Consider the following 27269-nt stretch of genomic DNA (forward strand, 5'->3'; position numbering starts at 1 on the left):
TTTGCTGTCGGTATATAGAGAACAGTACCGACCACTTTTAAGATGGGTACACAATTTATCTTCTGAATATCGTTCTGACATGGATTGGAATGATATATCTCACACATCATATTGTGTATGCCCAATCCATCATTCACTGCCATCGTTCATTGATTCCACGGCCGATGCGGTGTTGTCACATACAGCTTGTAACGATACATGGAGCCGTCGTACAGCGGATCCTGTATTGTGTACGGTGACGCGATCTATCGTTACATCGCGCCGCCGGATCGCGACGTCATATAGTGTGTAACCAAAAGTGGAAATGGTAGCCAGAAAACAATCTACTTATCGCTTTTGTAAACATTTACGGAGCAGCAGCAGTCGTATCCTCGGGTTTGATCTCTCTCAGTAGAGCACTGGAGTAAGGTAATCTGTTGTGACAAGTACCCGCTACCACATGACTTAATAAAATCACACGCTACATGCATGTAAACGTAAATATTTTTAGTTATATGGTGTTGGTTTCAATATCCGTTTGGTATGTAGTGGTGTGTAAATGACAGGTCCTTTTTAAAAGGGCCAGCGACCAAAAATGAAGGAAGCCCTTGGTTTGGAATTCTCCCACATTCTGTGTGTTTTGGAAAAGATTCAACGTCACTCCAAGCTTTAGGATTTGTGGATCAATCACGCCTGGGGCTTTATTTAAGAAGTGGCGGCTTCCCGGCGGGTTGGAGGTGAAAATGTAAAATGGCACTTGCAGTCAGTGTAAAGCACGCTGAACTTTACACCGACTGTGGGTAGCGTTTTAAATGATCACCTCCAAACCGATGAAAAGCAGAAATATAACCCCTGATTTTTTTTTTCACAGCTATTTAAAACAAGGCTTATAAAAGGTCATAGGCCATTAAGGTTCATCACAATTAGTATGATGTGCAGAAGAGGGTCCCGCATTCAGCAGATGTATAAAATATAGATTGGGTGAAATGCTGCCTATAATAGTAACACAAGTTGTACAAATCACATATGTAATCCGTATACAAACACAATGTGTTATTGTTAGCTGTGCAGACTGACTGCTCTATGATCCATATCGCACACCAGTTAACCCTTGTCATGCCATTCCAGAAGTGCGCATAAACTTCTACAGGCATTTAAAAAAAAAAAAAAAAAAAAAAAACAGCGCCTTAACCTCTGGAACTTAAAGATAAGACTTTCACCCCATCTTACAGAGAATATGCAAACTTGCAATACATTTATAGAGCGTGTGCAAACTTTAATATAATACATCAGTAGTATATATAAAGCAAATATGAGGTCTATTTTAGACACACCATCTCTTGATGTAATGAGGTCAATTCCCCTGCAAGCACAGAACGTTCTAGATCACAGTAAGACAATGCTTTCCTTTGTCAACAGATCAACCCTTAAAGCTTTCTAGACCATAGCGCAAACACTTGTTTCTTCACTGCGCAAATAGCCCCACAGAACCGCCGTGATTGGCGGACAGGCATGCACCTTACCTGGCAGCGACTGAAGACGTCGGTGAGGGTGACGCGGACGTTAAAATGCTTCAGGACCCTGATCGCCTGCTCCCGGGCTTTTTCCGAACAGTCTACCGAAAAGCATTTCCCTTCCCCAATTTGTGAACGGAGCTGTGAGGTGAATATTAATATTTATATGTGAAATATTATTTTCTTAGTCCATATTGTATACTGGGCTGAATCAGCTTGGATCGCAGTTGCTAATATACACGCAGTCTGCCGATTTTCGCAATCTGCGCATGCATCGCAGTGCGCATACCGGCTGCTGCGTTGGGGTCTGTGGGCCTGATTCAGAGCCGGACGCTCTTTCAGAGCGCTCGCTCTGAATCAGTGCCCTCCTTCTCTTTTTTTAGAGCGGCCTCCTGGCCGCTCACATAGCTGTGGGTGACCACCCACAGCTATAGTGAGCGGCCAAAAAGATGGTCACGATGGTCAAGACCATCGCGACCATCGGGCTTGTGACAAGACCCTTGTGGTAGGGTCTCGTCTGCCGTAAGCCCAGGAGTGCTTTTGGCTCTATCAGAGCCGAAAGCACTCCCACTGACATCACTAGTGATGTCAGTGGGCCGGTCCCAGACGGTAGGCGATACCATACTCAGCCTGAGGCCTCATAGCATGTTAGCAATTCCTGTGCAATGTCAGGGCTTGTACAAGTGTGCGTATGGGTCCGATGGCACTCGATGTTACCGGTTGGTTCGCTAGGTTGCCAAACACATACGGATGTGAGTAAGGGGAAGTGGGCGTCCTTATGTTAAGCTGCGATCGCAATGCGAATGCAAACATTTGCATATCTCCGCTGATGTTAGCAGCGGCCGATTGCGTGCGTATAAGCAACTGCGATCCAAGCTGAATCAGGCCCACAGTCAGAAAGATACACAAACAGGCCGACTCTAAGTGTCTTTCAAAACAGGAAGTGAGGTATGCGCGAGAGAAAAATCAATCAATCAATCTTGCAACAGCTTTATTAGAGATTAGTTACACTCAAAATGGAGCATTCGGTTCTCAGTGAAATGTCATAGGAACAGGGCTGGCGCGATCACAAGGCGAACTTAGTGATTTAGGCAACCGCCTAAGCGACACAACAGCCGACTTTGAGGCAGAGGGATCTCTCTTCAAGGACGCAAAAGGCCACTACGACAGCCACTTTGCGAGTGCCTTAGAATCAGCCCCATAATGTTAGCCATTTTGGGGCCTATGCATATTTGGAAGCAACACGGGTGCAAATTACTCCCAAAAGAAACATCCTCTGCTCGGAGCAGGTCAGTGACGCCAGCAGTCTCGCACTGTATGGCGTATTAAAGCTTGGTGTATGAGGACACATCTGTACGCATCGCTATATCGGCAGCATATGAGCCAGCGGTTACTACATCACTATCAATGAGCACTTGGCACCTGCCCTACTAGCTACAAATGACACGCCTCCTAACGGGCGTACATATGCTCGCAAGCTGGTCTGTATATTGAACACCCCCCTAACTAAACCTTATGTACAAGAGAACTCTCCCTCCACGGTTCCACCTCCCTCGTCATGTGGATGCGTCAGAACACGGTTGACTCTGCATTGCGTGTCTCTGCGAGCGCAAAGACGAGAATCCACAATGGAAATTCACACCAGATACACTGAGCAAACAGCCCCACGTTCAACTCTACATCACCCTTTAAGCGTCTTCACTGCCACCTTGGAGGCCGCCCGCACTGAGCGCCGGCTAACGTAGATCTACAGCTTGCTGCTCCGCCATGTTGGGGGCTGGGAGTATGGCGCTTGGCTATAATGTCACAGCCAAACGTCTCACACTCCCAAGACTAGAAGAAACCTGCCCACCCCTCTCTCCGAAAAATACACAAGGCTCTAATCCGCTCACCGTCTGGTAGGGCAGGCCACAGGTCAGAATGAACCTTCCGTCCCGTCTCGCAATCTGCAAAGTGAGTACAGTACATATTATAAATTACCTCCGTTTGCTAAACATGGTGACCCCCATCCAACACTATGTTTAATGCTGTAAGCTTTACGTCCTGCACCGAGCAGTAACTATGGCAACCACCTGCTGGGAAACGGCACGGTGACAGAAAGCCCATCTACACCCAACGCTGACCCAAAGCCACTCACCTCCGCTGCTTTCCTGTGGTCATCGTCATTGTCCAGCATCAAGACGTCCACGCCCAGACAGCGCAGGTAGCGCCCGAGTCCCTGCAGCATGTTGTCACAGATGACGCTGAACTCCCGGGGGGACCGAGGTGTGCAAGGGGAAGGGTCCAATGCTTTGGCTGGTGGACTTTTTAACCTCTAGTACGATACACACAAGGCATATTATTAGAACATTTCCACATGTTCGACTGTGCGATGACCATTACACGAGAATGAGACGCATAAACCGCAGGCGAAGGATTAGTAAATAACAGCGCCAATGCTAGCCTTGAGCCACAATAGTCTGTGGGGGCGGGGGATCACCTTCGAAAACACACTAAGGGGTACATTTACTAAAGTGACTTTTTAGAAGTCAGTTTTAAAAGTGATGTTGCCCATAGCAACCAATTAGACTCTAGCTATTATCTTCTAGAAGGTGCTAGTTGAAGGTTAAGTAGAATCTGATTGGTTGCTATGGGCAACATCACTTTCAAAATTAACTTCTAAAATCTCTCACTTTGGAAAAATGACCCTTAGGGGTAAATTTACTAAAGTGCAAAATCGCAGCGTAATTACCCTTTTGTGATGTCATGCACCAGGTTATAGGTAAGTGCATGGTGTTCTTGCAGATGATGAAGTCGCATTTGGGGCACTTTCCCGGTTGAGGCTGGATATTCGCTTATAATGTTTCGGAAACCCTTTCTTACTTCCAGAAACACACTATGGGCCGTATTCAATTTGAGGCGAAATGTCGGAATCGGCGAAAATTTATCGCCGATGACGTCATTTTCGCCTATTTTCATTATCCTTGTATTCAATTACAGTGCCGGGGTGAAAAGTGAATGGAAAAAAACGGGGATAAATAAATAGTCGCCTGCCTTTAGCTGGCGAAAAAAAATGCAGAATTGCGGTTTAGGGGTGCTGGCTTAAAAAAAAATTAGCCTGCATCCTTGGGAATTACCCCTTAAACCGATCTGTGTCAAAAAATTACAAAAAAAAAAAGGGACACCCCAAATTTTTTTTTTACAATTTTGGGGTGAAAAAATAAATAAGTAGGAAAAACCACTTCTAAAATATTTAAAATAGATTCCAGAGGGGGTTGGAAGTATGCGGCAGGTGTTTTCCTCAATGCGGGTGACATTGGCAGGTGTTTTCCTCAATGCGGGTGACAGCGGCAGGTGCATTTTTGCAGAATTTAAAAAAAAATTAGTTTAGGGACTTACCCTAGTACCCATTTTCATGTACCCCAAATTTGATGGGACCACTTTTAAAAACTAAAAAAAAAAGCTAAGTGCTCTTCTGCATCACTTATTTAAAGTCGGGAAAAAACACCTGCCGCGGCTATTTAAAAACCCGACTTCAGGCAAAATCTGAGGTAACCATAGTGATCCCCCAGGTCTGGGCATCTTTAGGGAGGTCCTACAATTATTTCCCAAAAATCCCCGTATTTTTTCGCTGATCCAAGTCTCGCCTGTTCCCGTTTTCGCCTACTTTGGAATTGAATATGGGGAATAGCGGACACGCGCGCGATACTTTTCCGCCTGGAAAACAGGCGAAAAGTCCAGACTTTTCGCCTCAAATTGAATACGGGCCTATATGGGATTTCATGTCTGTACTTTGATCTATAACGTTCTGGCTGAAATCCGCTAAGTACATGTAACCAGGTCTGTGTTCTGCGGGCCGCTAGGATTATAAATGGGATCAGTGTCGCAGCTCTGTTATTAAATGTCAGTCAATTTATTTGGCTACCTTGGCTATAAAATTTATTCTTTATACGGTGACAGAACAATCATTTAATATCTGAGCTAACTGCAGGTGACCATGATATTTGGGCACAGTTCAGATTGGAAATGTCTCGTAAATTATTTAAGAAGGGATTGAGACCGTTGTTACTTAGCTCATTAAAAAGCTAAATAATACCTTTGTAATGATACCATAATAACGTCTGGCAGCCTTTGTATAACTGGGAAAGGATACATGACTGTCCGGGACGTGCCCATACCTGCTTAGGATGTGCCGGGTGCTTTTGGTGCGGAGATTTTCTCATGTTTGGTCCGGAGGTTACTTTGCCCTTGGAGACTTCGTGGAAATTTGGTTTCAGACCAAACTTCTCTGGGGTATTGCGCAGAGTCTCAAACACCTCCAGTAAGCAGTAGGCGTCAGCAGCTGGAACAAGGACAGACGTGTAAGGAAACTAGCATAAAAAGTAACAATGGAAGAAAATATTTTTATTTAAAGCATTTTTTACTGAAGGAAATGAGAATTCTCGCATGTCTCAATGAGGATTCCAAAAAAACACAGTCACTGTTGGCTTAAAAATAATGTATAGTAAGCCAGCGGGGGCACTGCTCCAATGACGTCTAATATTCACTAGGCATCCGTGACATGACTGAGCACACAGCCAATCCATTCACTAGGAGCCAGTGACATCACTGAGAATGCAGCCAATCCAGTCACTAGGAACCCATGATATCCCAGAGAATGCAGCCAATCCAGTCACTAGGAACCAGTGACCTCACTGGGAATGCATGCAGCCAATCCAGTGGTGGCTCCAGAGGCGGGGCTGCAGCACAGTCCAAAATTCAAATAGGGGAGTCACACCAACTGCCATTTCACACACTGCCAAACATCACTGGCTGGGACTCACTGGCAGTTGGTGTGACTCCCCTATTTGAATTTTGGACTGTGCTGCAGCCTCTCCCCTGGAGCCGCCACTGAGCCAATCCATTCACTAGGAACCAGTGACATCACTGAGAATGCAGCCAATCCATTCACTAGGAACCAGTGACATCACTGAGAATGCAGCCAATCCATTCACTAGGAACCTGGAAATGCAGCCAATCCAGGGGTTAAACTGGGCCGGAACGGGGCGGAACTGCGTTCTGTCACTCATCCCAGCCCGGCGCTGCATGGAGGTTCCATTTGTCGGGCGCCCGGCTCTTTCCTCGCAGCTCCAGCCGGAGGCTGGAATTCACTCCTGAGCTCCGGCTCTCCCATAGTTTCGAGGAGCAGCCTGGCGGACGGCCACGGACGCAGGAACTGGGCTTTAGGTAAGTATTGTCTTTTGTTTTTTGCATAAGCGGCACTACTACAGGGGGCATTACTATTGGGGGCACTACTACAGGGGGTATATACTATTCAGGGCACTACTACAGGGAGCATTGCTATTGGGGGCATTACTACAGTGGCGCTACTACTGGGGGCACTGCATAAGGGGCACCACTACTGAAGGCATTGCATAAGGGGCACCACTACTGAGGGCACTGCATAAGGGGCACTACTACAGTGGGCATTATGTGTATTAGGGGCACTACTACTGTGGGTATGTTGTATAAGGGGCACTACTGTGGGCATTGTGTAAAAGGGGCACTACTGTGTGTCATAACGTAAATAAGGGACATTACTATGTGGTGTAATGTGTGCGGTGTAATGTGGATAAAATAGTGCTACTGTGTGGAGTAATTTGAATTGGGAATATTATTGTGTGACCACGTCCCCTTTTTTCGGTCACGCGCTGACCCTTTATTTAAAAAGCTCCGGGGGAATGGGGGTGAGTTCCACCACTTCTCTAAAACCACTTTAAGCACTGAGTCAATCCATTCACTAAGAACCAGTGACATCACTGAAAATGCAGCCTATCCATTCACTAGGAGCACATGACATCACTGAAAATACAGCCTACCAGACATTAGGTACCAGTGACGTCACTGAGAATGCAGCCTATCCATTTATTAGCAAAACCAATGACATCACTGAGAATGCAGCCTATCCAGTCACTAGGAGCCAGTGACATCACTGAGCATGCAGCCTATTCAGTCACTAGGAGCCAGTGACATCACTGAGCATGCAGCCTATCCAGTCACTAGGAGCCAGTGACATCACTGTTAGAAGTGCATTCTCATGAGTATTGATTCAGCACACAAAGTGGATGCATGCTATGAGCGAGTACCCTAGAAATCAAACATTTAAAAAAAAAAAAATGTTGATTATACCATACCTCCCAACATGAGAGGTCTCCTCAGCGGGATGGATGGCTGTGGCACACTGAGGTTGTGGTCACGTCTCTGGTAGGCGTGGCCACATCATGGTGTGCAGTTAAATTAAAAAAAAAAAAAAAACATTTTTATTTAAAAACTTCCTGGACACAGTGTGACAGTGCATGACTCGGACATTACACAGGTATCAAACTGGTCCAGTAGGACAAAGCTGGCTTATTATACATAGCATCGCTGTGGCTACAGAACCAAGGCTGGTTACAATAAAATCCTCAGCAATGCCCAGTCAGATTAGCCAATCATATCCTCCCATTGCCAGCATGAAACGAAATGAAGATGGTGATATTAACGAATGAAATACCTGCGTAGACAATCTGATGTTCCCTAAGGGGTCGCTTGTCCCAGTTTGAAAGCTGCTCCGTCTTGTCCAGTGGTTTACCCAACACATCCTTCACCAGCAGGCTCAGTCCCTTCTCTGGCTGCCGGATGCCTTGTTCCCACGGACGATCCTCCAGAACGTCTACCGGTCCACCGGCCCCCCTCGGCCGGCTGTGATTACGCTGGATCTGTACATAGAGGAGGGAAGCTTATGAGGTACACATATATACTTATGCAGGAGTATATACAAATATCTGTACACACTGTATCACCCATACATAAAGCAACAAACACTGGGTGGTTTAGGCCAAACACTGACTGGCGGTTTAATATGACGCGATACGCTGATCGGTATCCATCCGAAGTCTGTTGGAGGTGCGATAACGATGGGGACTTTGCAATTCAATACAAATCAGTTAATAGCTGATACTAAATGAGTTACCTGCTTATGCACCTCACAGAGGTCAATGATATTTTGCAAGTCGAGCCCTCGGAACCCAGCGTCCGTGGCATCCAGGCTTTGAAGATCCCCGAGCATGCCGTAACCTGCAGAAAGACGTAACGGTTACCGAGATCATGGTGCCGACTTGGTCAGACTCATCCCTACATGCCACTGTCAGACCAGTCAGCGTACAGGGGAGAATAGGGCAGAGGCAATGTGTGGGAACAAAGCATAATACTTATGTAAACATAAAATATAACCTTTGTTACTTAAAGTAATAAACAACCATATCATCCGTACAGATGAACATAAGACAAAACTTTGACTGATATATGTATTTCCGCACCGTGCAAATGCATAGACAATGTATATGCATTCATTTGTCATGTACTATTGACTTGTGACAGCATTAATAGGCTATGGGGCATATTCAATCAGTCACAAGTTTTTTTTTCCCCATAGTATGAGAAATTTCGGCCAGGCGCGAGGTTTTTCCTATTCAATTAGCTGCTAGTATTGAAGCCAGGGTAATTTCTATAGGAATTAACGTGGATTTTTTTCTCGTAAATTCAGAGCAGGTGCAAAGTTGGGCAAAAATTTATTTAAAAGGTAAAATATGTTTAATGATCAATTAGAAAGTTTTCAATTAGCTTAATTGAGACAATAATGACATGTCTTTATTGGGGTGAAATTCTGAAAAGTACAGAATAATGGGATAAAAGATGTGGGACAGGTATATGGGGGCGCTGTATGGAAGGGACAGGTATATTGGGGGCGCTGTATGGAAGGGACAGGTATATGGGGGTGCTGTATGGAAGGGACAGGTACATGGGGGTGCTGTATGGAAGGGACAGGTATATTGGGGGCGCTGTATGGATAGGACAGGTATATTGGGGGTGCTGTATGGATTGGACAGGTACATGGGGGCGCTGTATGGATAGGACAGGTACATGGGGGTGCTGTATGGATGGGACAGGTATATGGGGGCGCTGTATGGAAGGGACAGTTACATGGGGGTGCTGTATGGATGGGACAGGTACATGGGGGTGCTGTATGGATGGGACAGGTACATGGGGGTGCTGTATGGGTGGGTCAGGTACATGGGGGTGCTGTATGGGTGGGTCAGGTACATGGGGGTGCTGTATGGGTGGGTCAGGTACATGGGGGTGCTGTATGGAAGGGACAGATATATTTGGGGCGCTGTATGGAAGGGACAGGTATATTTGGGGCGCTGTATGGAAGGGACAGGTATATTTGGGGCGCTGTATGGAAGGGACAGGTATATTTGGGGCGCTGTATGGGTAGGACAGGTACATGGGGGCGCTGTATGGGTAGGACAGGTACATGGGGGTGCTGTATGGGTAGGACAGGTACATGGGGGTGCTGTATGGGTAGGACAGGTACATGGGGGCGCTGTATGGGTGGGACAGGTAAATGGGGGCGCTGTATGGATGGGACAGGTACATGGGGGCGCTGTATGGATGGGACAGGTACATGGGGGCGCTGTATGGAAGGGACAGGTACATGGGGGCGCTGTATGGAAGGGACAGGTACATGGGGGTGCTGTATGGGACAGGTACATGGGGGTGCTGAATGGAAGGGACAGGTACATGGGGGCGCTATATGGATGGGACAGGTACATGGGGGCGCTGTATGGATGGGACAGGTACATGGGGGCGCTGTATGGAAGGGACAGGTACATGGGGGTGCTATATGGAAGGGACCGGTTTATGGGGGTGCTATATGGAAGGGACCGGTTTATGGGGGTGCTTTAAGGAAGGGACAGGTATATAGGGGTGCTGTATGGATGGGACAGGTATATTTAGGGGTGCTACATGGATGGGGCAGGTATATTTAGGGGTGCTGCATGGATGGGGCAGGTATATTTAGGGGTGCTGCATGGATGGGGCAGGTATATTTAGGGGTGCTGCATGGATGGGCCAGGTATATTTAGAGGTGCTGCATGGATGGGGCAGGTATATTTAGGGGTGCTGCATGGATGGGCCAGGTATATTTAGGGGTGCTGCATGGATGGGCCAGGTATATTTAGAGGTGCTGCATGGATGGGGCAGGTATATTTAGGGGTGCTGCATGGATGGGCCAGGTATATTTAGAGGTGCTGCATGGATGGGGCAGGTATATTTAGGGGTGCTGCATGGATGGGGCAGGTATATTTAGAGGTGCTGTATTGAAGGGACAGGTGTTTTAAACATGGCAGGTGGCAGCTACAGGTGTTTTTTTTTTTTTTTAATAGTGGTTTGAAATTACTCAAAAATCAACTTGCTGCCATTATTATGCACCCCAAATTAACTACCACATTTATTATAACTGAAAAAATTGCTTTTTATCGTCTTTTCACTGCTATTAAAAAAAAAGGAACAAATCAGCCATTTGAAACATTTTAAAAAATGCTAAAAATATTTTCTTGGGGACAGTAATAGACATCTCTACTGTTATCCAATATTTCTATCTCATTTCATCAGTAATCCCAGGTCAATAGTGATAATCGTGGGTATATTCCCAGTTAACCCTTACGCGTTTCTCCACATTTGTGACCTGTGATTTCATCATAAAAACCATAGAAAATATAAAATAAAAATATAGAAAAGCCACTAGGCTAAATAATGATTGAATAATTCTTAATAACACAACCATGTGAATTAATTGCTCTTCCTAATTGTTATGTATATAAATCCCAACAGAGCGAAAAAGTAACAGTATCGATAGACAATGAGAGAGTATGATTATCACTTGTATCCCCCTTACAACGACTGGAGAGACGCAACAGGGTTGGGCAAGCTTAGGTAACTTCAGTAGGGGCATGCTCAGATTCTAACATGGTCCCAGCCACAGATGTATCCTGTATCCAGGTGCTGGAGGAATGATGCAACATTATGTAATGACGACAATGACGCCACAGCTATAACATCGTGGCTGACTATTCGCATTGCTTGACATTTCCATTTGGACTACTGCGGGAAAAAAAGTGTAATCAAACAATCGGCCATGTTCAATTAGTGGCGAAAACGGACGGTTTCGGAAAAAAAAAACAGGCGAAAACGGCAACATGCGAAAAAAAAAACTGGAGATAAGTTCTCTCCATTCCAAAAAAATAAAAAAAGCAAAATCCCTATTTTTGGCTAAAAAGTGGGGATTTCTTTGAGAACCCTTTGGACAACGAATGTTAAATTACCGGAAAAAAAAATTGTAAGTTGCGTACTTTGGCAAAAAACTACCACGCAAATTTTGGGCGAAAAAAAAAAAAAAAATGTCGAAAATGGTTTTAACTTATTTGGTCTAATTTTGATGGGCAGTATGGATGCGTTAAATGTTTTAAAACATCGCGGTCGTAGCAGACTTTTTTTTTTAACGGTCTTTAAAATTATGTTTTTACGACAAGAAAATATACTTGCATCCATTTTAACGTACCCCCAATTTACGTGGAACAGTAATTTCCTGGAAAAAAATTGGTATCAATCTTTTTTCAACGTTTTTTTTTTCCCATCCAAAATTTGCGGGGTAGTTTTTCGCCAAAGTACGCAAATTCTTTTTTTTTCCCAGTAATTTACCATTACGGGGGGGTTGTCCAAAGGGTTCTGAAAGAAATCCCCACATTTTTAGCCAAAAATAGGGATTTTGTATTTTTTTTCGCTTTGTCTGGGATGGAGAAAACTTTTCTCCAGTTTTTTTCCGCCTGTTGACATTTTCGTGAACATTTTGCCTTTTTTTAGCGAAAACCCCCCCGTTTTCGCCGCTAATAGAATACGGCCCAATGTATGAGTGTTTCTATTTAACTACTTATTATTTGGAAAAAGCAACTTTCATATTTATTAATTCCTGACAAAATATCATATATATGACACTTCATTACTACCCTAGGGCAGGCCTGGCCAACCTGTGACTCTCCAGCTGCTGTGAAACTACAAGTCCCAGCATGCCCTGCCACAGTTTTGTTATTCAGGAATGCTAAAACTGTGGCAGGGCATGCTGGGATGTGTAGTTTTACAACAGCTGGAGAGCCACAGGTTGGCCAGGCCTGACATAGGGTAACAAGACTTTAGCATTCACTACTAACGTTGCCAGGCCTCGTCTCTAGCTATAAAGGGGTGTAACTGTACCTTCTTGTGCGCATTACAAGACAAATACTTTTATTTTTACTATCAATTCACTAGAAAGCAGTGACCTTGATAGGCTATCCTCATGTGGGCTCGCCCCACATACTGGCTGCACTATAAACACAGGTCGTATGGGCACTTTTACCAATATATTTGAGAATGCTGTGATATGAGGAGACTTCTATCTAAGAGCCCACTGACCGGTAACCGTCTCTTACCCAGTTTTGTAACTCCGCTAGAGGAAAACAGATCCTTGATGAATCTGACCAGTTCTTTGCTATCTTGCTCCTCTTGATCATTGTTCTGGAAAAAGTTCCCTTTCAGGACATCCAAAAGGAACACCTCCCCCTTCACTGCAATCTGAATCAGCGACACGTTCGGCTTCCCCAGGCCACCAAATGAGGGTCTCCACTCCATGTCCACCCCCACGACTTGCCCGTCCTAGAACACAAATGTTTACAGCTTTTTACATGCATACATAACATGCAATTACCTTTAATGCACCCAGATTGCTTCTTCCCCCTGTCGTGTAACATTGCTATCTAAAAGTGACCAATAAGAGAATGCCCGCAAGGCTATCTAGGTTGGTAATCCCGACTCTCTTCTTGTCTATAGAACAGAGAGGGTCCGGTTTGGGGATGACGGCTGTTGCATCTACTATATTGCGGACAGAGATTACACAAGACTTTGGGTCTAGAGCCATGGGCAAAAGTTTTGAGAATGACACAAGTATTGGTTTTCACAAAGTTTGCTGCTTCAGTGTTTTTAGACCTTTTTGTCAGATGTTACTATGGTATACTGACAGATGTTACTATGGTATACTGACAGATGTTACTGGTATACTGAGGTAACATTACAGCATTACATAAGTGTCAGATGTTACTATGGTATACTGAGGTAACATTACAGCATTACATAAGTGTCAGATGTTACTATGTTATACTGAAGTAACATTACAGCATTACATAAGTGTCAGATATTACTATGGTATACTGAGGTAACATTACAGCATTACATAAGTGTCAGATGTTACTATGGTACACTGAGGTAACATTACAGCATTACATAAGTGTCAGATGTTGCTATGGTACACTGAGGTAACATTACAGCATTACATAAGTGTCAGATGTTACTATGGTATACTGAGGTAACATTACAGCATTACATAAGTGTCAGATGTTACTATGGTATACTGAGGTAACATTACAGCATTACATAAGTGTCAGATGTTACTATGGTATACTGAGGTAACATTACAGCATTACATAAGTGTCAGATGTTACTATGGTATACTGAGGTAACATTACAGCATTACATAAGTGTCAGATGTTACTATGGTATACTGAGGTAACATTACAGCATTACATAAGTGTCAGATGTTACTATGGTATACTGAGGTAACATTACAGCATTACATAAGTGTCAGATGTTACTATGGTATACTGAGGTAACATTACAGCATTACATAAGTGTCAGATGTTACTATGGTATACTGAGGTAACATTACAGCATTACATAAGTGTCAGATGTTACTATGGTATACTGAGGTAACATTACAGCATTACATAAGTGTCAGATGTTACTATGGTATACTGAGGTAACATTACAGCATTACATAAGTGTCAGATGTTACTATGTTATACTGAAGTAACATTACAGCATTACATAAGTGTCAGATATTACTATGGTATACTGAGGTAACATTACAGCATTACATAAGTGTCAGATGTTACTATGGTACACTGGGGTAACATTACAGCATTACATAAGTGTCAGATGTTGCTATGGTACACTGAGGTAACATTACAGCATTACATAAGTGTCAGATGTTACTATGGTACACTGAGGTAACATTACAGCATTACATAAGTGTCAGATGTTACTATGGTATACTGAGGTAACATTACAGCATTACATAAGTGTCAGATGTTACTATGGTATACTGAGGTAACATTACAGCATTACATAAGTGTCAGATGTTACTATGGTACACTGAGGTAACATTACAGCATTACATAAGTGTCAGATGTTACTATGGTACACTGAGGTAACATTACAGCATTACATAAGTGTCAGATGTTACTATGGTATACTGAGGTAACATTACAGCATTACATAAGTGTCAGATGTTACTATGGTATACTGAGGTAACATTACAGCATTACATAAGTGTCAGATGTTACTATGGTATACTGAGGTAACATTACAGCATTACATAAGTGTCAGATGTTACTATGGTATACTGAGGTAACATTACAGCATTACATAAGTGTCAGATGTTACTATGGTATACTGAGGTAACATTACAGCATTACATAAGTGTCAGATATTACTATGGTATACTGAGGTAACATTACAGCATTACATAAGTGTCAGATGTTACTATGGTATACTGAGGTAACATTACAGCATTATATAAGTGTCAGATGTTACTATGGTATACTGAAGTAACATTACAAGCATTTCGTAAGTGTCAAAGGCTTTGATTGACAATTACATTAAGTTTATGCAAAGAGTCAATATTTGCAGTGTTGACCCTTCTTTTTCAAGACCTCTGCAATGCGCCCTGGCATGCTGTCACTCACCTTCTGGGCCACATACTGACTGATGGCCGCCCATTCTTGCCTGATCAATGCTTGGAGTTTGTTAGAATTTGTGGGGTTATTGTTTGTACACCCGCCTGTTGAGGATTGACCACATGTTCTCAATGGGATTAAGGTCTGTGGCGTTTCCTGGCCATGGACCCAAAATCTAGATGTTTTGTTCCCCAAGCCACTTAGTTATCACTTTTGCCTTATGGCAAGGTGCTCCATCATGCTGGAAAAGGCATTGCTCATCACCAAACTGTTCTTGGCTGGTTGGGAGAAGTTGCTCTTGGAGGATGTTTTGGTGCCATTCTTTATTCATGGCTGTGTTCTTAGGCAAAATTGCGAGTGAGCCCACTCCCTTGGCATGAATGGTCTCTGGGTGCTTTACTGTTGGTATGAGCATGCATGTATTCTCTGTATAGGGGGAACATGGGGGCAGCCAGGCATCTCGGAGAGTGCTGGATACGCCCCCACAGTGACGTGAATGGAGGAGCCGCTAGGCTACGCCCCTTGCCACCAGTCATTTAAATAGTTATTGCCATCAAATTATTTTGATGTGATGGTTAGTTACCATCACATCGAACAGTTTCAATGGTGGAAGCCCAGCCATCATTTGATGGTGGGCTTCCGATGTCCATTCCTAGTTTGGCGTGGGCTTAGAAGCTTGGCGCGCTAAGCCTCGCTCTAGGAATACAGAAACCATCATTCAAAGCGAAGCCGGCTGATTTCCTAACCAGACAAATCAACGAAAGGCAGCCTAATAACAAAACCTCTGTGTTACGTCCATCCCTGGCGCCCCACAACCCAGTACATTGACTAGCGCTTTCCCCCAATGTTGGGCGGGTGGGGGGGGGGGGGAGGGCAGGGAAGGTGGATGAGCCGCCCCTTCTTGCCCTATCCCGACACCTATGTATCAATTTCAATAGATAATAATAATTAATAAATAAATAGCAGAGTTCAAAGCACAAATGCTAATTTGTTTTACACAACATTTAAAAATGACGCTTTGATAATAACAACATTCAATAATGTCTGCAATAGCCTCACTGCAATTTGTGCAATGTCAGGGCATGGTCCAGCTGAAACCGATGAGCTTACTCTCCTGCACCGCAAACGATCCAGACGGCACATGATTGGCGCCCGGCCTGTTTGTGAGGTCATTTATTTATCACTGTGCTAGGACAGTAAGCGGAGAAAAAACGGATATTTTCCACACCTCCGGCAATGAGCGGTGACAGGCACCAGGGGATGCGTGTAATGACATTTATCACTGCCGACTACATTGGGACAGTTTCCCATTACCTTAAGAACCACGTTTCTGCAGCCGGACAGCTCTGCCTGATCCTGCAGGAAATGAACTTTGCTCCTGGGAATAGGAAGCTGGTAGAAGTGGTTTTTCCTTGCTTGCGAATCCTCAGTGTTTTTCTCACTCTCCGACAGTCTGTAACATTGAACAGAACAAGTGAGGGGAGGAAGGGGGGGGGGCATCATTAATAAAACGTTTGGGAAATGGGAGTCAGGGGAAGGTGGGGGGACGACAAGAGGAAGTCACTACTAGGTGAAAGATTTGGGATGTGTAAAGGAAATCTGACAGGAGGGTGTATAGCAGGGTGTGAAAAGAATGACATCTACTGCTGATGGGGCAATGTGGTCACCCGCATTGCGGACAAATCCCGTCACCTTTTTAAAACGTAAGCACTTAAATCACAACGAGCCAGTTATAAAAGTGCTAGAAGTACACTTCTCCTCTTGCATGTGTTATGGTCGAATGTGGAATGAATATAAATAAATAAAAAAATGTGGGGACAACCCATCACAATTGTTGAGCCACAAGATGGAATAAAAACCAAAGTATTTACAGGAAAAATTGGCAATTTAAAGTAGTAGGGAATAGTGTGACATTTTGTTTTTGCTCTTTCGGTCATGTTAATTTTTAGATTTTTTTTTTTTTTTTACTTTGGATCTATAATTCCCCCAAAAATAAGTATATACTGATGATCTAGGGGCAGCATACAAAACTGGACTGTCAGGGAATACATATAAGGACAAAAAGGTGTATTTGTGTAAATAGGAAAGATCTGCATTTTTTGCACTTTTGGAAATCACCTTTAATGTTTATATAGATTCCTTGTATAAATAGATATTAATACAAGGAAATACAAAATAATTTATTAATAATTTGCCAGTATCGTGAAAGCCTATCCATTCAGTGACATCACTGAGAATGCAGCCTTTCCATTCACTAGGAACCAGTGACATCACTGAGAATTCAGGCTAACCATTCACTAGGAGCCAGTGACATCACTGAGAATGCAGCCTATCCATTCACTAGGAGCCAGTGACATCACTGTAAATGTAGCCTATCCATTCAGTGACATCACTGAGAATGCAGCCTTTCTATTCACTAGGAACCAGTGACATCACTGAGAATTCAGGCTAACCATTCACTAGGAGCCAGTGACATCACTGTAAATGCAGCCTACCCATTCACTAAGAGCCAGTGACATCACTGAGAATGCAGCCTATCCATTCACTAGGAGCCAGTGACATCACTGTGAATGCAGCCTATCCACTCACTAGGAGCCAGTGACATCACTGAGAGGCTAACCATTCACTAGGAGCCAGTGACATCACTGTAAATGCAGCCTATCCATTCACTAGCTACCAGTGACATCACTGAGAATGCAGCCTATCCATTCAGTGACATCACTGAGAATGCAGCCTATCCATTCACTAGGAACCAGTGACATCACTGAGAATGCAGCCTATCCAGTCACTAGGAACCAATGACATCACTGAGAATGCAGCCTATCCAGTCACTAGGAGCCAGTGACATCACTGAGAATGCAGCCTATCCATTCACTAGGAGCCAGTGACATCACTGTGAATGCAGCCTATCCACTCACTAGGAGCCAGTGACATCACTGAGAGGCTAACCATTCACTAGGAGCCAGTGACATCACTGTAAATGCAGCCTATCCATTCACTAGCTACCAGTGACATCACTGAGAATGCAGCCTATCCATTCAGTGACATCACTGAGAATGCAGCCTATCCATTCACTAGGAACCAGTGACATCACTGAGAATGCAGCCTATCCAGTCACTAGGAACCAATGACATCACTGAGAATGCAGCCTAGTCATTCACTCAGAATCAGATGGTCAAAATAATGATTATTATCTGTCCCATTTTATTACCCAGCAATCTCTCTGAATCAATTTGTTAAACCGAAATGTTAAATTCCATTTAACATTATATAAGAGATTGTACATGTTGGTGTATAGAGGCAAGCTACTTATGCTCCTGAAAGACTGTTTAGCTGGGTACACACTACACGATCTTTGACCCAGCCGACGGTACTTTGCGATGTAACGATATGACAATGATGAGACAGGAGGGAGGAGGGCCTTGCTCGTAGGAGCTTACATACTAAAGGGAGGGGGAGACAAACAGATGACATAGGGGAAGCGGAGGGTAGGAAACGAGAGTGGGAAAGAGCGTGGAGATTAAATACGCAGTCAGATCGCTAGCTGGGGGACCTGCTATGCTTTTTATGGACAGGTGGATTTTCCGCACCCATTTGAAGTTATGCAGGCCGGGGGGGGATCGTCTGATGGGGGTTCCAGACTATAGACAGACAGTAATTAGTTAGACAATGTCTAGATAGACACCAGGGGCCAAATGTAATGGGGTGAGAGTTTAGAAAAGTGAGAGTTTCTGACAAAAAACAAAGTAACAGAGTGAACTTGCATGTTTTTTAGACTTAAAAAACTCTCAACATTTAAAATCTCATTCAGATGTTTTCCCATTTTAAAGATAAAACTCAACCAATGTGAGAGTTTACTGCTAAACTCTCATATTTTCTAAACTCACACCCTATTACATTTGGCCCCAGATGTTAGATAGTTAATAGTTAGACAAGGATAAAAGTTTGACACAGACAAAAGTGAGACACACTAAAGTTAGATAGGGTCAAAAGTTCGACATGAAAAAGATCGACACAAAAATGGATTATGGTTAGGCACTTACTGGAGACTTAGGCACTTACCCAGAGGGTTAGGGTTAGGCACCAAGGGGAGGGTTAGGGTTAAGATTAGGGTTAAAAAAAGGAAAAAAAAAATAATTGTTGACCATTTTTGTGTCGACCATTTTCATGTCGAACTTTTGACCCTGTCGACCTTTTGTACTTTACATGTCTAACTTTAATGCGTCTGACTTTTGTTTGTGTCTAACTTTTTTCCCTGTCTAACTATTGACTGTCTAAGATCTGGTGTCTATCTAGACATTGTCTAACTAATTATTGTCTCTCTCTTATACCACACCCGTCTGATGGAACGAGGGAGATTGTTTCAGTGATGGGGGGGGGGGGGGGGGCAGCACGGGAGAAGTCTTGGATTCAGGAGTGAGGTGGTGATCGGAGGGGAGGAAAGGTGATGGTCGTTGACCAACCGCAGGGGCGGGAGGAGGTATTTAAGGAGATGAGGTTGGAGATGTAGGGATCAGTGGCGTGTACGGAACGGGAGGCTTGAGAGGATAACGAACAGTATAAAACTAAAGTTTTTATTTGGCCACAACCAACAGACTAATGCAAATCTCCGAGAGTGAGAACTGTGGCATTTAATCGTGAACAACGATGAAAAAAATCTGCTGATATACCGATTTTATTTTAATGACATCCATTCCAGAAACAAATACACAAAACACTGATGATTTCTATGGTTGTAATTTATTAGCTAAACCTAACTGCTAGCTTGGGCCCTCATTCAGAGCCGCTTGTTAGCGGCAGTACGCTCGTTCCGAGCGATGTTTGCACATCTGCGCATGCGTACGGTTTTTAGTACGCATGCGCGAACCAGTCAGTGCGGCCGAAAATCGTTGGTACGCAATATAGCGAGGGCCTGCTATTTTGAGTGACAGAATGAGGCGTATGTGGGTGGTAACAGGGGAAGGTGCTTGAAAATGGGGAGTGGAGATCCGAACGCAGGCGTGCTTAAAGGTCAAAACGGGCGTTTTATGGGTGTGTATATTTAAAACAGCAGCGTCATTGACCACGTCACTGGGTTATTTTATAGCCAGAACTGCTCGCAAATTTGTGGTAGCAAACACCAACCACAAGAATAGCGAGCAGTTCATACGCTGGTCGATGTACTCGATTAATCTAATAAATAGCGGACATGACGTAGGATGCGAGCGGCCAGGGGGCGTTTTTAACAAATAAACGAGCGTATGTTTTGCTCGCTCGTTCAGACTTAGAGGTGTGAACAGACTGCAATGTGCGTACGGATCATTTGAATAGCCACCCCTTGTTTTTAAACGAGCGACCACAAATAGCGAACGGCTCTGAATGAGGGCCTTGGTTCGCAGATCTCAAAAACAACCAAAAAATAAATGTGATAGTCCAAAAACTACTCACTATAAAAAACAAAAACCTCAGCAGCCCATGCTCCTCAGCCGTTGTAGAACTACAAGTCCCAGCAACCCTTTGCTGGGGAACCCACATGCTCACCTCGGCTCTGTACCAGCGCATTCAATTCCCAGAGCCGGGCATGGGTGCAGACTTGTTATGAGCAAGGTTCCCAGGACTGAGAAAGTGTCTTTCAGCGATTCTTGTGGGAATTGGATAGATTCCAAGCACAGACTGAGATTTCTCCCTGAGAACTGACGTGCGGCCGTGAACGTGTTAAAACTATGGAAAGCCGGTTCTCAGCCAGACAGGTAAACTCACAAAAAAAAAATGTATAGTAATAATTCATTGCCCTGTGTCATCTTCTGAGGAGGCCAGGTCAGTGCTTCCCACGCTGTGCTGTGCATTAGGAGATAGTGGACAGTACAGAGTTCTGGGACGCCTGTCTCCGAGGCCTGATGTGTAAACACCATGCAGTATTCTACGTGTGTGTGTGTGTGTGTGTGTGTGTGTGTGTCTGGAGAAGTCAATATTTGTGATAACTATTTAGCGATGGTGTGCGTTTTCATGCAGCACTGAGAGGACTGTGATCTGGCCGAGGACTGAGTGCCAAGCAGGGGTGATGAGACCCTATTTACACTGTGGCTTCCAGGCCTGGGAATCGCAGTTCTCACACGCCCTGAACCCGGAGCCCCGGCACCTGAGCGCTGGGAACGGTGGAAGGCAGGATGTCAGTATCCTTCTTCAAGGCACCTACTGGCTTCGGTTCGCATATATGTGATAGAGTTCTCACACACATGCCAGTGTTATTCAGAATTTCCACCTTCGCTGCAGGATTCAATGCCAACGTTGTCTCTTGTTGCCACAAAGCACAGAACTATACACAGTTTTCAAGAATTCCGCTGGCTTTGGTGCAGCGACTGTATATTAACAGCACCGGCACCACTGAAAATGCAGATAGACGACAATTTGGGGAGGACAGGTCAGTAAGCGGTTTAATGAAGTGCTCTTAGATGTTAGTACTTATACCCACTGACAACCAACCTGAACTTAGCCATCTTCGGGGAACAAATAGCATTTGGTTGGACATTTGATATACCAATGGTTGCACAACGTTAAATGGATTGTCCGCTTTTGTACAAACACTTTTCCATATAACAACCACCCCTTTCATAGCAAATAGCTCACAGGATGGAGGAGACCCCATCTCCCTGTTCCATGATGGTGACAAAACGTTGGCATACCACCCAACAGCATGGTAATACTTTAAAGGGGCCTATTTAATTCACAGTGATGTGCGCAGGAAATCTAGCGATATACAGGGTACCATATATAGCGGATACGTGTGCGGCTGAACATCGTGGCGATGTTTGGCTGTACACGTCCTCCTTATATCGTACCCTCTACATCGCTAGTTATCCTGCGCACTCCCGCTACGGGATGCGTGATGTTGCTGGCCGCAATGAGCCAATCCGCAACGGTGCGCCATGGCCATTGCATTGGATGGAAGCCCCCCCACCCCTCGCCGTCCACAATTTTATAACTGAGCTACAGGGAGATGAGGACAGTTTGCAGTCATTTCATTTTCGACAGGAAGATTGAACAAGCTGTGGGTCAATCTAGCACCCAACTGCAGGTAACAGGGGAGATGCCCAGGAGAGGAGCCCATGAGTCAAAGTTTCAGGCCTGCCACGTTACCTTATCCAAATCCGTTATGGCTGCCTGGCTTCTGTGTGGCCTACTTACTTCTCCTGAATACAAAGGTCCTGGAGTATACCAGCCAGGTTTTGATGGAGAGTTTCTTTGGGCAGCCCAAACTTCAGCGCCCAGCGCCCGGCTGTTTCCAGATCACAGTAGCGGCACAGCAAGGAAACGCACTGCTCTTGTAACCAGCGATTCTCCCCCACCGTGTTCTGCAAAGTACAGAAGACAGGACTGTGTGACTTGGCGGCCCAATGGGAGCGGAAAGCCCGACAAGGTACACGGTGGCAGGATGGACAGGAGTTTTATCAGCGACAAAAAAAATCCCTCTATTCCATTTCCAACAGGAGGAAATATGGGAAATTCCTATACGGATCATTGATTCCCAATGAGAGACCCCGAAATAGTGCACACACACTATTCATCGAAGCAGATAACAGGGCTGGGACGGCCATCTGCTGTTATAAGTTGTGTATATGCTATTGGCGTCTCTCCATAGAGATCAATCGCGTCTATCAGAACGGACGGGAGAAATAGCTAAGGGGAGGCTCTGTGGTAATAGCCACTATAGTACGTCACCGCCAATGGGGGCTCAGACCAAAAAGTGACCAATGACGACATTGTTTTGATTGAGTCCGGTCCCCGGGAGAGAGAATTTAGTTTTTTGTCTTTTTATTATTGTATATGAACCAAATTATTATATGTATGATTGGTATGTGTTATATGGGATTTCAGCTTGAATTGTGATACTATGTTTGTCTATGCTCTGATGAATAAAGATTGAAAAAAAATAAATAAAAAATAGCGCTGTAACCCACAGCCAATCAGATTGTAACACTCACGTTTGTGGGACAGTCAAGATCAGTGTTGGGCAACAGGCGGCCCTTCCTGACTGTCCCACTTTGTTGTCAGATTTCTTTGTTATGGCTCGTAACATTGGTTTAAAATGCCTGCTGATATGGTATTGCAGGTAGGTGTCTCTCATTACTTAATTGTACTGATGAAATGTATTACTGAGTGTAAGAGCAACGTGTGGCACTTTTTGAAAGTTAGAGGGAGAGGGACGCGCAATGTCCCCCCCGTTGTGTATCAGGTTGCATATGGTTTAGGAAATCTAAGGGCTTTGTATAGATTAGAGAACTTTTTCATCTTTATTGCTTGCAGACCAGTTTTCATTAATGCCCCATATTTATTTTGTATTCAAAATATAAGAATAAAAAAAGTATTTATTTTATTTTTACACAAATACTGTGTGAAATGTTCCCGTCTGGCAAGACAGATCTATAGGGCTGGCTCTAGAAGACAAACTGTTGTATACTGAGGGCTCCACAGCAAGCAGAGGTCTATACAAACCAGACAGAAGCCCACCGTGACCTCTCACCCCCCCACAGGCCCACGCTTACAGCACAGATGGGCGGAAGATAGAGTTACCTGCACGTGGTCCGTCCAGTTCTCCTGCGTCATTGTTTTCTGGAAAGTAAAATAGGAAATGCCTTACGCTGTGCTGCCATCATTACCCATAAACATTTCTAAAACATTAATCACCATACAATAAACAGGTGCTATTAAAGTGTGGGCTAAACCAAGATAGGAAATGTGTAGGCGGCCATTTTGTAGGCGGAAGCAATATATGGCAGCATGAATGCAGTGTACGACAGCCGAACTGTAAATATTATCTGTATGATGCTGCTAACTCCTTGTAACCTTACACTTTCCTTATACTAGGACCGCACCTGTCGTCTCCGCTAAGCAGAGGCGGCCATTTTGTGAGCTGAACCAAAATTGATGAGAATGCAACCTCTCCATTCACTAGGCGACATCACTGAGGTGCTTAATGACACATGAAATGCAAAACACATTTACCACAATAATACAATAAGCACTTTTACACCGAGATACAGACATGTGAATAATGCATTTTATTCATTATCATTTCAGGTGTATATTTCCACACGCCCAATTAATTAAAAAGTCAACCCCCCCCCCCCCCGAAATTACATATTTAGTTTACTTATTGTCTTACTGCACCATGGGTATGGTAACACTGCTCCATTTGGGGACATTAATGCACTTGTAATTGTGTTAATCTGCAATAATACTACAGCAGCCAATCAGACATTTGCTTTCATTGTCACCATTCATTAGACCGATAAGAGAAAGTTGATGTTCGGGTTGCTTTGGTTTTAGCGCAGATTTGCAGATTGTGTTGGGGTTCATTATGTGCTAATGGGCATATTAATCTACACAGCACACACGTAGAGGGACCCTACATTCTCTTTTGAGGACTGCCCCTATATACCTACCCTGCACATCTTTTTCTGGATTGTAGTTCCAGATGCAAACAGACAGGGTAGAAATAGTAAAAATGTCCCTTTATCATCCATCCCCCTAGCACTTTAAAGACGCCCCCCGTTCATTCATTTGTACTTTTTTCTCCTTGGCGGAGACACCGTAAGTAAATTACTAGAGTTAGTAGACATCGGGGTTGTCTCACTGTTGTATGGTTTCATATTTTATTACGTGGGGTAGAATTACACCTGCAAATCTCCTCTCCAATACAAAGCGCTCACGGAAAATGCCGCAGGGTACAGGTCCATTGTCTGATCTCTGTTACCTTCAGACATGCAAAAATCAAGGCCTTCTGCGGGTAAAAAACAGCCGAGCGGCCTACAATGTACTGGGCGCTCCTCTGCTGTAAATCTCTCCCCCCTTATATCTTGTTTTTGCATGTCGGCTCAATACAAGGGACGTGAGTGCACTCAACCTGTACTTAGCAGGGAACGCCTGTCGCAGATGCAGAATCGTGCCCCCACCCTGCACTCAGTTCGTAGCTGTCCTGCTATAACAAGCTGCACATTTAATAAAAAAAGTAGGTGCATGACGGCACAAAATGCCAATTGCGCTGCAAGTCTGCGTTTGTGCAGCTTCGCAAATGACCTTTAATGTGTTTTGATGGCGGCAGGAGGGATCGTCCCTACGAGACGAGGGCAGGATACGTATATATAACGAGAGAGGACAGCTCTGTCTGATCTCAGAGCGGAGACCAGCGGGCGTACACCCATCACTTCCAAGTCTTGTGTTCGGCCCAGTGAATTGACACTAATTTATAATAATTACTTCAAGTAGCAATTAGCGGAGGGTTGAATTAAGCTGACATTTCTCCTAAACCGTAAACACAAAATGATTTGTTTTGTTAGAATAGTCCCTATTTTGTAAAGACTGCACAGTCTCTGATCTACATTTATCTTCCAAACGTCTGTATCAATCATCCGCACCTATAGGATACAGATTTCTGCAGTCTACACTCTTCGGTTATGTACGCTTTTTACAGTATGTGTCGAAAGAGGCTAAACTGCATTAATAAAAATCGCCGTTAGGGGCTCAGCGCTACAGCGTAAGCTTTGCCGGAGACACAACCGCCAACTGGAGACATATACATCTAGCAAACAGCAATGGCGCTCTAATCAGCATGCACCAGACTGACGGATCACTAGTCACTATACCACAAGCCTGCTATCCACTAGCCTCCAGGCCGATGGTTCTCTAACCAACTGACTGGGGGTGCGCTATTCACTAAACCAGAAACCTGCCATTAACGAACCACACATCTAGAGGTTCTCTAATCACTTACCATCCGACTAGAAGTTTGCTATTCACTAACCACTACACAGAAGCCTGCAGGTTCTCTAATCATCACTAACCAGCAGACTGGGGTTCTCTATTCACTAGCCACTATACCGGAAGCCTTCTAGTCACTTGCTGTTTTGCTGGATGTTCTCTTACTCACTAGCGGCTATTTTGGAGGCCTACCATACCCTTTCCACCAGACTGAAGCCTGCTTTGTAAACTAGCCACCAGGACAGTCCAACAAGAACAGACATGAGGTCCCTCTTCATCAGGTTGAAGGGGGCGCCAAGATTTCCGATGGTGGCTGTCTCTTCACTAACACCAGACAGGTGTACTGTCATTTCAAGCCAATCTCTGGTCTGATATATTACATTATTACATATAGTTCTTATTTACATTTTTCTAGCTCACATCTTGTTAATATATATATATATATATATATATATATATATTTTTTTTTTTTTATATTTATTGATTCTCCAGCAATACAGATATTTCACAGACTCTTTGTGTACCTGCTACCCCACGTAAGCTAATACCTCTATATGTATGACCGAAAATGCCTTTTATTAAACTGACCCATTTTTTAAATCCAAATGTAACTGGTATTTATAATAAGGTAGATGGAAGGTCTGTAATTCACAACCATGGTGGTCTCAGACCCAGAGCCATGGATTAGAGGTCTCGAGTTCCTTCCAATGCTGAATACAATACAGAAAAGCAAATATAAAACACAAGTAAATCACACAAAGCCAATCTACTGCTGACAAGGGAGCGAGTAGCTGCGTAAAATGTACCTCCACAAACCTCTTGTACATGAGGTATTTCAGGGTGCCCAGGTGACGCTGATTGATCAGGTTTGAACAGAGAGCTGGAAAAGAAAAAATGATTTGCGAGTTAGGTACAGAGTAAAAAATAAGGGGCAACAAATCACATATTGAATAGGTACAGATCATCCATGTCAGGAGTCTCAGAGGTACGAGTACAGGTGTGTCAGTACTCAGTAGCAGTCAGAGGTGCAAGGACACTGGTGAGCACAGGTGTCAGTAGTAATCTAGGAGATGCGAGTACACTGGTGAGTACAGGTGTGTCAGTAGCGGTCTGAGAGGTGCGGGTACACTGGTGAGCACAGGTGTGTCAGTAGCGGTCTGAGAGGTGCGAGTACACTGGGGAGTACAGGTGTGTCAGTAGCGATCTAAGAGGTGCCAGTATACTGGTGAGCACAGGTGTGTCAGTAGCGGTCTGAGAGGTGCGGGTACACTGGTGAGCACAGGTGTGTCAGTAGCGGTCTGAGAGGTGCGAGTACACTGGGGAGTACAGGTGTGTCAGTAGCGATCTAAGAGGTGCCAGTATACTGGTGAGCACAGGT

At 44.3% G+C, this 27269-nt stretch overlaps 1 protein-coding gene across 1 annotated transcript in view; it reads right to left on the bottom strand.

Moving 5' to 3' along the window:
• The window catches only part of EXD3 (exonuclease 3'-5' domain containing 3), a 253305-nt gene that overhangs the window by 138838 nt on the left and 87198 nt on the right, over window positions 1-27269 (bottom strand). The window contains exons 10-20 of the mRNA XM_088459144.1: window positions 26698-26771; window positions 23705-23743; window positions 22319-22485; window positions 16469-16607; window positions 12797-13019; window positions 8464-8567; window positions 8005-8209; window positions 5651-5814; window positions 3631-3807; window positions 3386-3439; window positions 1503-1634 (exon numbers count right to left, since the gene is read on the bottom strand). Of these exons, the coding sequence (XP_088315270.1) occupies window positions 1503-1634; window positions 3386-3439; window positions 3631-3807; window positions 5651-5814; window positions 8005-8209; window positions 8464-8567; window positions 12797-13019; window positions 16469-16607; window positions 22319-22485; window positions 23705-23743; window positions 26698-26771 (1478 nt within the window). The remainder of the gene's footprint in view (window positions 1-1502; window positions 1635-3385; window positions 3440-3630; window positions 3808-5650; window positions 5815-8004; window positions 8210-8463; window positions 8568-12796; window positions 13020-16468; window positions 16608-22318; window positions 22486-23704; window positions 23744-26697; window positions 26772-27269) is intronic.

Source organism: Taudactylus pleione, unplaced genomic scaffold (assembly GCF_031769625.1).
Source record: "Taudactylus pleione unplaced genomic scaffold, aTauple2 ptg000897l, whole genome shotgun sequence".
In the NCBI taxonomy this organism is placed as follows: Eukaryota; Metazoa; Chordata; class Amphibia; order Anura; family Myobatrachidae; genus Taudactylus; species Taudactylus pleione.